Consider the following 13820-nt stretch of genomic DNA (forward strand, 5'->3'; position numbering starts at 1 on the left):
AAGGCTGTGCATGGTGCTGGCCAAGTGAGTAGCGAGTGTTGTCAGGCTAGTGAACTGCAAGGGAAATATGGCTAGCTGCTGGGTGAGGCTTTGAATTGGAGACGAGTTGGAACTCAAGGCACTTAGTTATAGGATGTATGGAGCATGTACCCCTTCTGCTATCCCACTTAGGACTGAGCTTAGGACTCAGGGAGCCACCTCCCCTTTCTACTGCCCTTCACTGCATTGTCCTGACCGAGTTTCTGCTGTGCTGAATGACAGTTGTGTGAAGCATTAGCATGGTCGGATCTGACAGCATTTCTCAAGCAGGATGCCATGGTACTTCAGGGTGCTTTCCCCTACTGCTACCTCCCAACCTATCCTGCTCTCGTCTCTTCTTTGCTTTGTTTCTTCTTAGTTGCTATATTATTGGTTCCTTAAAAAGATACTAAAGGTAATTAAAAAAAAATGTCTTACTTGCCTGCTCTGCGCCGTGGTTTTGATCAGAGAATTGGCCATATTGGTGAGAATACAAGAAAATTACAGGAAGACCAGTTATGAGAGACTTGCAGAATGACACAAAAAATGGCAACCGTCCCAACCTATAACCAGTCTTAGCAGTAAGGTGCACATGGAAGGGCAACGCACATCGTAAACAAAAGGGTTTCCCAGCAACACTTGCAAGTGTGCGAAACAACCAATTTGGCCCTGTCTAACAGTTCGCGTTAAAAACAGAGGGTTTTGTTTGCACACATTTGCAAATACATGCGTAAGCCACAGTCCCATGTCAAGGGTCTCCTCTATACTGTGGACCTACTAAAATTTCAAAGCCTCCATAGTAGGAGCACATGTATCAATAGATAGGTTAAGGGCAGGTGTACCTGGAGGAGCCCATTCCTTCTTAAAGGTACAGGGACGCATGTGATGCCCAGCTATACCAAAATGACAGCAAAGGCATCCAGCGTGTCTCTGCATCCAAATTAACTGCAACAAGTGAAGTCATTGCCTGATCTGCATACTTTTCCAAGAATAATGATTTAGAAAGTATTGAAGCTAAGGGGTCAGCAAGACTTCCAGATAACTAGAATTTCAGCAGAAATTCCCAGTAGTGCTTTTTTCCAGATGGAGTCCAATCATCCCAGTACTGAAGTTTATTACTCTACAGTGCAATCATGATATTATTAAGTAAAGACATCTGGCAAAAACCTTATGTACTGTAAACATAAAATGTTTTTGTCATGTAATAAAAGTACAGGTATTTAGTCCTAATGACCTGATGAAGAAGTGTAAAATAAGTGGCACTAAGAATTATAGCTGATTGTAGTTTTTTTCATCCAGTGTTTTTATGTAATGCATTGCCCTCTGCTGGCTGCAATGTACAGAAAGTAACATTGACATACATACTGTCTCTCCATCTTATTCCCAAGATTGATGTTCCAGAAAAGTTAAATCCCAAAAGATACTCATCAGCATCTTTCATAAAGTAAGTACACAATCTATTTTTTGCCGTTATCTATTTTGTAAACTAACCAGGAGCCAATAAATATTCTAACAAAATGTGTTGTCACTTGACCCAGAAAGAAATGACTTCTCATCACTAGTGTGTGATTGGTTCTTCCAGGGGCCCACGGTGTGTGGCACGATTTGAATTCATAGGTGATCAGAAAGATGAACTGAGCTTCAGTGAAGGCGATACAATTGTCCTGAAAGAATACATTAATGATGAATGGGCTAAAGGGGAGCTAGGAGTACACACAGGGATCTTTCCAATCAATTTTGTTGAAATTCTAGAAGACTTGCCATCCAAAACATCAGGTAATTATGTACTGTATTGTACATGGTTATTTTTGACCAGAAATATATGGCTTGCTGTGACTCTTTGGCGTAAGAATGTTTGCATGACTTTTCCACACCTTTATTACCCTCCTAATGTAATAAGGCAATGAGAAAGCAATACTAATGATCCAAATTTAGCAACACAGAGCAGCCAGATGTCACCATTCATCAGTTTTAGTGAAGGATGATTGCTGATTTGGTTTCCATGGAATCCATCCCTCTATTTTATTATATGCCATATGACCTCCTATTTGTCGCATTTGTTTTACATCAGTGATTGTTTGATATAGATTGCTTTTTTACCATTTGTTCCTTTTAGATGTTCGGGATTCACATAAGAATAAATTGCCTGGATTATCATCACAGGTATGTGGTTTATGTGTTCCCTACAAAACGTGGACTGTTAGCCAAGATAGGTCTTATTGTGGCATTATCAGAGAATACAGACCCAAATGGTCATGCAATGAAATTCCGGGTTGTACATGGTTATGTTAAGTTAAATGCTGTATGTTACCATAACTTCACTCTACAACCACTGTATGCTTACAGTGGTTATAAAGTAAAGACATTTTTTTTTCACCTTAATCTATTCCTTGCAAGGTAAATCAAGATAAAAATTGTCCCAGTAATTGTATGCATCCCCCCACAACCACCAAATATACTTACATGAGTCCTTTCTCAATCCAGAACTGTGCCTGTCTGCAGTAGTTTTCTTCTTTCTCCCTGTTCACACAGGACACATAGACAGCAGCTTGAGCCATTGGCTCCTGCTGCTGTCAATCTGTCAAGGCTGTGAGGAGGGAACATTTGGGCAGAGCCAAGCCACACTGTGTGTGTCTATGAACACACACAGCCTGTCTTAGGAGCGTACCCAAATGAGTGCCCCCATAGCAGCCAGCTTGCTTTTGGGCCATTCGCAGAAGAGGAGGACCGGAGAGCACTGGTGGGGAACCTCAGAAGAGGAGGTAATTCTAATATGTTTATTATTTTAAGAAAAAACTAGCCTTTATAACCACTTTAAGAGCTGTGGAGTGGTAGATGTGTATTACCGCATTGATGTTTATAAATGGCATTTAGAAAATAACCCTCAGCTGGCCAGTGTACCCATGAATGGCTATTACCTGTGTTATCATAGGACAGCTTGGATCACAGACATGGTGTACAGAGCTCATCCCCGCAGCTTTGTACTTTGTGATTGCTGTGATGACCAGTACAGCAGTCACAAATCTAAATACTGAAGTGGTTACATCTGAGATTCTGCCCCTTCCTCTCACAACGAAGGAAGGAGAGTAAGAGGCATGGTGAATTTTTTTGATGTTGTAATTTTTTGCCACTATTTTTTGGTATGACTGGTGTGGTGGGATCAGGGATGTTTAAAAAAATGTAATGACTTTTTTTTTATTAAAAAAACATTTTTTAAACTTGTTTCCTTTTTTTTACTATTATTTTTTTTTTTTTTTTACTTACTTTCATCACAGTAGTTCAGTGTCACCGTAGTAACCATACTACTTGGGGGGGGGGGGGGGGGGGGGGGGGAATAAGGGTTTTGTCTTTTTGTTTGTTTGGTTTTTTTTTTACACTGTGATTGCAGTTACAATGATGGTCACTGTAACAGCAATATTTTGAATTGTCATGAATGGGCTACATTCATAAGAGCTGTGATTACTAGTGATTTGTGATTGGCTACTGTGAAGCACAGCTGATCTGAATGATGTGGGCGGGCAGCAAGTAGTTAATTACCACTATAACAGAGCTTTGTCTATCTGAAAATATAATATACAATTCATTTGAGTACAGTGCTGTATGACCAAACAAACTGTCACAGCACTGAAAACTGAGATATGGTTTGGTAGTGAAGAGGTAATACAGGCTGGTAACTCAAGTGGTTAAACTATAAACCTTTGCATGGCTACATTTGCAAACATGGAGATAATCATAAAACCTTTTTAGAAAGTCTCACATAAAAAAAAAAAATAAGCATTTAAAATTTCTTAATGTACTTGCTGTTTTGAGTTGCCATAAAAATCCAGTCATAGTATTCTTAAAGTGACACTAAACTTCGGTTAAAAAAAATTCTATTGAACTTTTTGTTAGGTGTCGTTCACACTTGATTAATTTCTAACTCTTGCCAAACGCCCCTATAGCAGTCTTTAGACAGGCATTTTGGAAGCGTTTTTAAAGCCCCTCAAATGCTCCCCAAATGCCCTATGCGTGTTTTTGAGGTGTTTGATCAGTGTTTTCCAAGTGTTAAAACTACACCCACAAATGCCTATAATGAAGTTTAATGGTATTAATGCTCCGAAACCGCCTTGCAAACAACTGCCAGGCGTTTGAGGAGCGTCACCATAGACTTGAATGGGAGGCTTCAACTCCTCCTGACTGGACATGAGGCATCAATTTTGCCACGCCACGACACTAACGCTTCAGTGTGAACAGCACTGTGTACTGCCATGTATAGAATTTTCATAGGCGTTTGAGTGTTAAAAATGCTTCCCAAATGCCTGTCTAAGGTCTGCTAACAAAGCTAGTGTGAACTTAGCCTTAGAGGGTGGCTACATTAGTTCTGTATGTAGGAATGTAGCCGTATATTTTACTCAACTAACATGCATGGCTCATTCCAACAAATGGAAGTGAAGGGGAACAAGAGTGGTTCAGGAGCTCAGAGGGCATTAAAAGATAAACACAGTACAAAACAATTTCATAAAACATAGATTACATGACCATTATATGTGCTAGGTTAGTTTTGAAGAATAAGTATATTGTCACTTTAAAGCTATAATCCTGGTAAATATAGGGAAAAATGACTTAGTTATGTATGCAGATAAATTATTTCAATATATTTTTTATGTAAAACTAGCATAATGACCTGAAGCTCAACTTTAATTTCGAACCCTCTACACAGCAGCCCTCAAACTGGCACAGGTCAGCAGTGTGAGCTAATCAGAGGATTGCTACTTTGGAAGAGAAAAGCTGAGGAATGATCTTATCAATGCTCTGTTGTTTCTTTAATGGCCATTAACAGACTAGGGCTGGGTCCTGAACCAGTCTCTATTTGCTTAACTGCAGTGTACTTTGCATGGAAGTCTTTAGAAAGTGACTAATGCAGCATGACAAGGGTACTGGCTGATCAGAAGAAACCCCTATGACAAATCCTTTTTTAGTTTTTAAGTGGACCCCTCACTTATGCATATAAATAAATTCAAGCTATACCTGACCAGATATAGAAAAATAATAAAGAAAGGTGATTTTGTGTTTTATAGCTGTATACATTTGAAATAGTAACATATGCATGAGACTGCCATCAACTAGGCAAATGATGGTGATTAACCCATGTACTAGCAAAGAAGACCACCCCCACCACACCCACACACACATGCACACACACAATGGGATCTGAGTTGTTACATGCAATCTAAGTACTCCATCTTTTATCATATAAATTGTTACACAACACGGTACCTTCCTCATCAACTCATATATTGTTACAGATCTGTTTATTGTAGGCATTTTCTTATAGTTGTGTGTTTTTGTTTTTTTGTTGTTTTTTTAGTTTTTTCTTAACTCACAACAAAAAGAGGAATCTTTTCTGTTTGTATTAATCTGTTTCCCTGCGTGTTTTGTTTCAGCAAATAGGTGATTGGGGTGAGGCACTGTATGATTTTTCTGGGGAGGCAGAAGACGACCTACCCTTTAAGAAAGGAGACAAGATCCTGATTATAGATCGGCTAGACCTGGAGTGGTACAAAGGAAGACTGAATGGCAGAGAAGGAATTCTGCCAGCTGCGTTTGTACAGATCTGCTCAGGTAGGGATTTGAGATTGAAATGCCCATCAAATGATGAAAATGAGACACCTCATTGAAGTTTAACTAAAGCATAAAATAGTGTTTTTATTAAAGCTTTTCTTTCCTGCTAGTATTAATGTACTAAAGTACTAAAAAATATGTAAACCCATAATTTCATATTCCCGATATGTGCCTGCTGTGCCATGTACTTCTATGAAAAAGGGAACTCTGTGTGTTCTCCTCTAATGATCAGACGTTTGCTGACACACCACCCCCCCTTTCTCCACACAGCCATTTAGTGGGAAGACCATTTTTCTGCTGTTTCTCCTTCCCCAGCTCTCTAAACTCCTTATGCAGCTAAGAGCGGAGGATATGTGATCCCTTAAAAATAGAAATGAAAGGCAAAACATTTGTGTATAGATAGGTGTATTATAAATACTATTTTCCCCTTTTTATAACTGAATGGTTTGGTTTGTGAGGGTTTACATGTATTTTACCTGGGGAATGAATGTCCCACTCTCTGCTTTTGCTCTCTGTCCTCACATCATCTAATATGATCTTGGGTTAACCCGGAGGAACAGGACAGCCTGGGAGCAGTGGGGGATGGAAGGACAGCACTTTCGCAGTACCATAGAAGTTATCAGACAGCTCTACATCCACCTCGATCCCTTTTACTGTATCGCTAGTAACTGGCTGGAAAAACAACTACTCTTCTATCGCTGTCTCTTATATTTTACATAGATTGGTTTTCAGTAAATGCTGTTGTCTGTCACATAGGAAATTATTGCTCATTGAGTTGACACGTAATGTTTTTGTGTTTTGCAGGACCAACAGCACGGCAAACTCAGGGAGGGAAACTTGGCAAGGCTCGGGCACTTTATGACTTCTGTGGGGAGAATGATGATGAACTTTCATTTAAGGTACATAAAAACCTCTCATTCTGCAATAGCTGTATTGCCCCTAACATTTTGTTATACAATTCCACTTAGGATCATTTGCCATTGCTAAAACTCTAGGTGTACCAAACTAATATTATCTTTATCTGACATTGAGAGCTGAATTTACAGTATATAAGATTTGAATGGTAGGTTGTTGTACAATAAAACTGGCCATACACCAGACCTCCTTTTGGCTGAATTCACGGAGCTTCTCCAAGCTTTGGAAGGATCCTGATTATATTGTTGGAATCCACCCAGCTGCCTAATTGACTGCTAGCTCGGCCTCTCAGTGCAGGGCTGAGACCCAAAGCCAGCTTTGCCCACCTCCTCAGCATCCTGGCACTATAGTGCGTACAGGAGGAGCAGAGCAGAGAGGAGCAAGGTGACTGACAGTCACTGCTCTCTGCTCAGAGCTGACCAAAAACTTGAGCGATCATCGGTCATGTGATCAGTTAGCTCTTGGACTTAGAGGCAGTGGGGAAACAGCTGCAGGATCAAACGATGCTGCAGCATGATAGTGAATATGTATGTTTTTTTTGTAATACCCCAAACTTTCCTTTCTACTTTATAAGTTGCAGTATTGCACAGTATTTTGAAGGCCAGTGCTCTGTCCCAGGGCCAGGACAAGGGGTGGGCAGCAGGTACAGTTGCCCTGGGCATGGTGAGGATTTTGGGGGGTTGTGCTAGAAGGGGGAATTTGGAGGGGGGGATTTGTACTAGGATGGTGAATTTCTATTAGGAAGGGGGATTTGGGGGGGGGGGGGAATTGTGCTAGTAAGGATGACTGCAGAGTTTTGTGCTAGTAAGGATGACTGGGGAGTTTTGTCCTAGGAGGAGAAATTTGGGGGGAGGATTAGTGCTACAAGGAGATTTGGGGGGGGGGGGGGGGAGAGGATTTATGCTCAGAGTGGAAATTTAAGGGGTAGAGGATTTGTATTGGGGTAGGGGGATTTGGGGAGGGAGAGGATTTGAGCTGAGAGGTGGGAAGTTTATTGGGTACATGTGAAGATTAGTGTTCAGATTGTTTGAGGGGGGAGGAGGGATTTTTGCTGACACATAATGCTACATTTTGGGTTGGGGACACCATTTGTCATCTTTGCTCTGGGCGCTAGATTGCCTTGTCCCGGCACTGGTCTTTTTGCACAGCTTATGTTGAAACCATATAGATTTCTGATTGGCCAGATCACAATGCCCTTTTTCTTTTTAAATACATTTTTTTTTATAAAACTAAATTACAACTTAAAGCATATTTAAAGATAAAACCGTTTTTGGATAGAGTAGGAACTTTACTGAAAAAAAAAAAAGTTTGCAAGCAGGCAGGCTTTTTAATGCAGAAGAAACAGTCTGTTTCTTCTGCATTGAAGTATTCCTACTTTCCTTGATTGCAGTGTACATTGAGCTGCGCACATACAGCTATTTGTACATTTTTGACATCTGCCGAGATGAATGAACTCCCGCACATGCATGAGTGTGATGTCATCTCAGCTTGGCCAACCAAAGTGTTCAAAGATCGGGACCCGGAAGAAGATCGGCCAAAGATGTCAGTGGCCAGGAAGGAAGCTCCTGGACATCGCATCGCAGGAGTAAAAGTGAGTGTAGTTCTGCTTTTAACCCATGGCACCACGCCTCCTGACCCTTTAAGGGGTTTGTGATTACAGGAGGCTGGGCAGGATTTATGATCATGTGACCGCCGTGATTGGCTGTCACATGATTGTAAGGCTTCCAATCACAAGTAGCTATCGGGAGTTATCTGATATGTGCCAGTAACTGTGCCGGGAGCCTAGATGCATAATACTGTCATTGTTGGCATTGCTTGTCAGTATGTGAAAAGAAAATTGATTTTTTTTACCATGTATGGTGGTCAGTCAGACTGTAGGAAGTATAAAGAAGATATCAAGCAATTCATGTTTTTCTGTCCTCCTCCCAGGCAGGTGATATTATCTCCTCGCTGGAATCTGTGGATAATGACTGGATGAGCGGTGATTTCCATGGAAGGACAGGAATATTTCCAAAGAACTTTATTCAGAGATGTTAGCAGTATGCAGTGGACATTGCATTGTACCCTCTCACAAAACAGAATATCACCTTCGGTGCCAACTGAACTTTTTATATATTAGGTATAATGTGTGAGATTTTTGCACTATGTTTGTTTTTGTTCCTTTTTGTTCCCCTTTTTTTTAATTTTAGAAAAGAAAATGTTTTGTTCTGGTCTCTGTATGCGCTGTTTACCTGCTTGTTCTATAGGAATACATCCTGTCGAGCCTACCATGTTCAGAACATATCATATGCCATGTAGCATTGCACAGGGCTTAATGGAGAATGTCCCTATTGAAGTTGCCAGGAATCCCCTATCTGTTCTCTACCATATAGTATCACTGCAGATTAAGCGACACGAGTGTCCGGAAGAAAGCTCGGCTAGAGTTACAGCGGACTAGCCTGGGAGAGTTCTGCATATAATGTGCTTTTGTATTTGTATTTTTTTGTGTGTTTGTATTTTCTGAAAGCAGTGATCATCATCCTGATGTTCTCTCACTTTCTTAAAGTGACAAGGCTAGCTTGGTGTATTTCATGGTGCTTAGTGCTGTTACATGGGCCAGGTTACTAGACAGCTTTAAGTAGCCACCATCCATTTAGTGCCTATGTACAATACTTTGACATGTCAGTGTTTGCCCCTCCATGCCCAGTGCATAATGTTTTCTATGATTGCCTCCACCTGTTCCTTCTTTACTTGTTGAATATGTTCCTTGATCGACGTTCTACAATTTGCTTGTACTCTGACCTGTAAGGCTTTTTTTTCATGCTTAAAGGGCCAGCCAGAACAGGCATGCCTTCTCACAAGAACTACCCCATTTTCCTTGTGTAGCGCAAAGACTTACTTTCTATATTTTGCTTTGAATCCGTTACAAAGCCAAATCCCTCTCTCAGAAGCCTTATACAAGCTGGCTTTCCCAGACTCACAGCATGCCACTTTTAGGGAAGCAACTTCCCTCACAGTAAAGTCAAATAGGTACAGCTTCACTGCCCTAGAAGAATTATGTAAAATAAATGGATCTCAGTTTTGCTGCTTCCATCTGAGGCTGCTGACACAGTTTTCCTGCACAAAACGTTTGTTATCGGGGACTCCCATGATTTATGCTGTCTTTACTGCACTTCTCAGATATGGAGTGGTTACACAGAGATGTTTAAATTGCTAGACGTTAAAGAATCCTGAAATGCGATCAACTACCAAGAGCAGGTATTTCTTGGTAATGGCTGTGTAGACACACTAATTACTCCACAGGAGAGAAAAGGACAGTTTAAACAGATATGAGAGTTAGCCAGGCTGCTAAGATTACCACTTACTGTTGCAAGATTGGGAATATTCCTGCAGTTTTCTCTGTTGTGGCATTAAATGCCAATTTAACTCAAGCCTGAACGTAGGCAGAAGTTTTTAATATTCTTTCAAAATCTTAACTTGCTAAGTCTTACTGCATTTAGTTCTTTTGTTGCCACCTAGCATCAGACGCAATCCAGGAAACAGACAGTGGGCTGCACAGAAATACTGCTCCTGTCTGGGTGGCAGCCTGCCTCTTTTCAGCAACTGTTGCTGATTGGTGTGCTTTAGTGCTGACAAAACGGGGAACCCGATCCTTGGATTTACAACCTTTGGTAGTGATACACAAAAGGACTTAAAGCGGTAAGGCTTGGCAACCTAAGCTTTTGGAACAATAAAAGGGCCTGAGTTGACAGGCTTTTGTAGGCTTCAAGCGGGTTTTGCCTTCCTAAAAACCCACTTGAAGCAAGTCAAATACAGGTTAGAAGGGTCAATTGCACAACAAATGCACCTGTCAATGAAATCTGAATGATCTCAGATCTATCCCAAACCTGATTCCATCAAAACCAGCTCAGAGCCCATCTCTGCAGACCCTTAAAGTGATATTAAAGGCATTTAATACAAAAATAATAAACATGTCCTACTTACCTGTTCTGTGCAGTGGTTTTGCACAGAGCAGCCCTGATCGCCCTGTTCTCAGGTACCCTGCCTGTGATCCTGGCCCCTCCCTGCTGCTTAGTACCCCCATAGCAAGCAGCTTGCTATGAGGAAACCCAAGCAGGCTCACTCCCAAGCCACTGCTCTGCGTGTCCATTCACACACAGAGCATGGCTCGGCCCCGCTCTCCCTTCTTTAGCTCACTGGCTGTGATTGACAGTAGGCCAATGGATCCCACTGCTGTCTTAACCAATGAGGAGTTAGAGTCCTGAGAGAGCCGCTGCTCTCATGCACATTGCTGGATCGGGATGGGGCTCAGGTAAGTATTTGGTGGGGGAAGGGGGGCTGCTGCACACATAAGGTTTTTTACCTTCATGCATAAAAAACATTGAGCCTTCGCAACCGCCTTTGTCTAATTTCTGGCTTGCGTTCAAAGGGGCCCATAAGATTTTAATAGTTCTACATGAAAACTTTGTTTCCAAAATGCCTTCCTCAATTTTCAGAATGCTTATCCCCAACAGTGCCGTAAAATCACACACTGGCACATATGAAAACACAATAGTGTCAGTAGGGAGAAGCTGCATGCAATGGTGTCATAGCTGCATGCTACTGCATGTGCATAGGTGCAAACAATCCCATAGTGTGGAAACTAGGAGCAGAGAGTAACTGCCATCAGTACAGCCCCCAAGGAGGAGAAAACGGCAACCATGTCATGAAACATATTTGTAAGCATATATTTTATTTGTTTATGTTTCGCAATAAGGTAGAGAAGCGTAGATTTATCTGCCTTTTGGTGCTTGAAGAGGTACTTTATGTTGGGGGCACTTTAGGTATCAACATGACAAAAATCCTAGGTGCACATTCTGCCAAAATTGCAGAACAGAGAAAAGGATCTTGTAGATTTTCTAAGCAAATGGCCTCAACTGTTAAGCAGATATAAAAGCCTCTAGCAGCTTGACTACGTAGCATTCCTGGCCAAGACATGCTGCTTTACACATTGACATGATCAGTCTTCAAGCAGTAGACAATTGCTAAGTGCATTTCTGTAGAATCGTGTTTTTGGTTTTTTTTTTAAATGAAGTATCATGTTTCAATATAACTTTCAAGTGAAAAGGGCAAGTTTTGGAATAAATATTTAAGCCTGCTTGATTCACAAAGCTTTGAAACAGGTGTACAATGCTTTACCCAAAACTCATCATGTACTTCTTGAACATAAGTTGCACTTCCTAAAAAAAGTGCAAAAATGAACTTTGAACACCCATATACAGGGTAGATCCGTAGAATTTATTTCTAATCATTCCTTTAGACTCTCTGTGGTCCTACTTTTTATGAAGACATATTTTGTACTATGGTGAAAGATATTCTAATGTAAAATAGAAAAAAAAATGAATGTGTCATAAATATGGGGAGTGCATGGAGTCATACTTAAAGTACAACCTCACAATTGAATGTCTTTTCCATTCATTGTAAATGTATGGAATTTCAGTGAGATGGCTTCTTCTGTCTCCTTTCATACTGTAAATTTCTGCATCTGTTTTGCTAAGATGAGTTAGCAGACGCAGTTACTGCCTAACCCTGCCCCATGTGTCCTATCTTCTGTCATACAAACAGCAATGCACTTTAAGGAACCTGACTGCTCTCCCTAGACTCTGAGATTGTAAGATGTGCAGGTGGTAAATGTACTATGCCTTTGCTGACTAATGAACATTTAAGAGGAGTTTACGACAAGGGTATAATTTGTTTAGTCTTTCATTGGGCAAGTATACATTACTGGAACGCTACATAATAAAAAAAAATATTTATAATATATCAGTCTCCTGTCTTTGTTTCCATTGATTGCTGATCATTTTGAATCTTTGCCAAAGCTGGAATTCAGATCTTTGTACTCAGCCAATTTTAAATTGTTTTTAAAGAACGCACAGACTGCTATAGTCAGCCAAGCTCTGGCACTCTCACCCCCCCCCCCCCAAGCTAACATCTATCAATGCAGTGCTGCCCCTCTCAGGTTGAGTGATCCTCAGAGTCATTAAATCGACTTTTTTGAGCCCAGGAAGTCAAGATCCCACCTGGGAATCACAGGGGAATGCTGCTGAGAATACAACCCTGCATCTTTACCTGGCACCGCTCTCTGCAGCATTTAGGATTTGCCAATTAACCGCATGCCACCCAGCCACTGTATAAATACGTTGGCAGGGCGGCACGGCTGGGCAAAACCACGTTTTAAAACGTGTGTTTTCAAACAGGTAGGGGGCGCCCTACCTGTCCCGCCGATCACGGCCGCGGATGTCAGTCGCCGGGTCACAGCCGGTCGTTACCGGCTATGTCCCGGCGATTAGCGGCAATCAGTGACAGAGAGCACAGCTGCAGTAGCTGTGCTTTCTGTCAGTTCCCTGACAGCTCCTGACACGCTGATCGGGACAGAAGAGTTTATCTGTCCGGATCAGTGTGTCTCCTTGCAGTACACCGCCCCGCCCCCTAGTAAAACACTCCCCTCACAGTTAACCCTTTCAGTGAATAATAAAGTTAACCCCTTCCTCCCCAGTGCCATTAGTACAGTGTCAGTGTTTTTTTTTTTTTTTTGCACTGATCACTGTATTTGTGTCACTGGGGATGTCAGTGACCCCAAGTCAGTTCGCCCCCAGTGTCAGAATGTCTGCCGTAGTCCCGCAGTCCCGCCATAAGTCACTGATAGCCGCCATTATTAGTATAAAAAAATTAAAAATCCCAGTATCTTTCCCATCATTTGTAAACGCTATAACTTTCACGTAAACCAATTAATTTACACATATTGGGGGTTTTTTTTAGCAAAGACATGTCGCAGAATACATTTTGGCAGAAATTTATGACTAAATTTGATTTTTAAATTTTTTTTTACTGGACATGTTTTATAGCAAAAAGTCCAAAATATTGTTTTTTTCCTCAAAATTGTCAGCCTTTTTTTTTTTTTTTTTTAGAGCGCAAAAAATAACCGCACAGGCGGTCAAATACCACCAAAAGAAAGCTCAATTTGTGGGGAAAAAAAGGAGGTAAATTTCATTTATGTACCGTATTGCATGACCGCGCAATTGTCCATTAAACTAGCGCAGCGCTGTATAGCAAAAAAATGGCATAAATTGCAGTATCTATACCAGAGTTTGTAGATGCTATAACTTTCACACAAAGCAATCAATATACACTTATTGGGATTTTTTTTTACCAAAAACATGGAGCAGAATACATTTTGGCCTAAATTTATAACTAACTTTGCGTTTACTACATATTTTTTATAGCTGAAAGTAAAAAATATAGTTTTTCTTCAAAATTTTTGGGCTTTT

At 41.0% G+C, this 13820-nt stretch overlaps 1 protein-coding gene across 1 annotated transcript in view; it reads left to right on the plus strand.

The window, feature by feature from the left end:
* The window catches only part of SH3D19 (SH3 domain containing 19), a 129906-nt gene extending 117593 nt beyond the window's left edge, over positions 1–12313 (plus strand). The window contains exons 16-21 of the mRNA XM_089670463.1: positions 1407–1462; positions 1601–1794; positions 2135–2181; positions 5442–5619; positions 6424–6518; positions 8464–12313. Coding sequence (XP_089526589.1) covers positions 1407–1462; positions 1601–1794; positions 2135–2181; positions 5442–5619; positions 6424–6518; positions 8464–8571 — 678 coding nt within the window. The 3' untranslated portion in view covers positions 8572–12313. The remainder of the gene's footprint in view (positions 1–1406; positions 1463–1600; positions 1795–2134; positions 2182–5441; positions 5620–6423; positions 6519–8463) is intronic.
* The last annotated feature ends 1507 nt before the right edge of the window (positions 12314–13820 follow it).

The sequence above is a fragment of the Staurois parvus genome, unplaced genomic scaffold (genome assembly GCF_062004578.1).
Source record: "Staurois parvus isolate SC_StPar_1 unplaced genomic scaffold, SC_StPar_1.0 ptg000090l, whole genome shotgun sequence".
NCBI lineage: Eukaryota > Metazoa > Chordata > Amphibia > Anura > Ranidae > Staurois > Staurois parvus.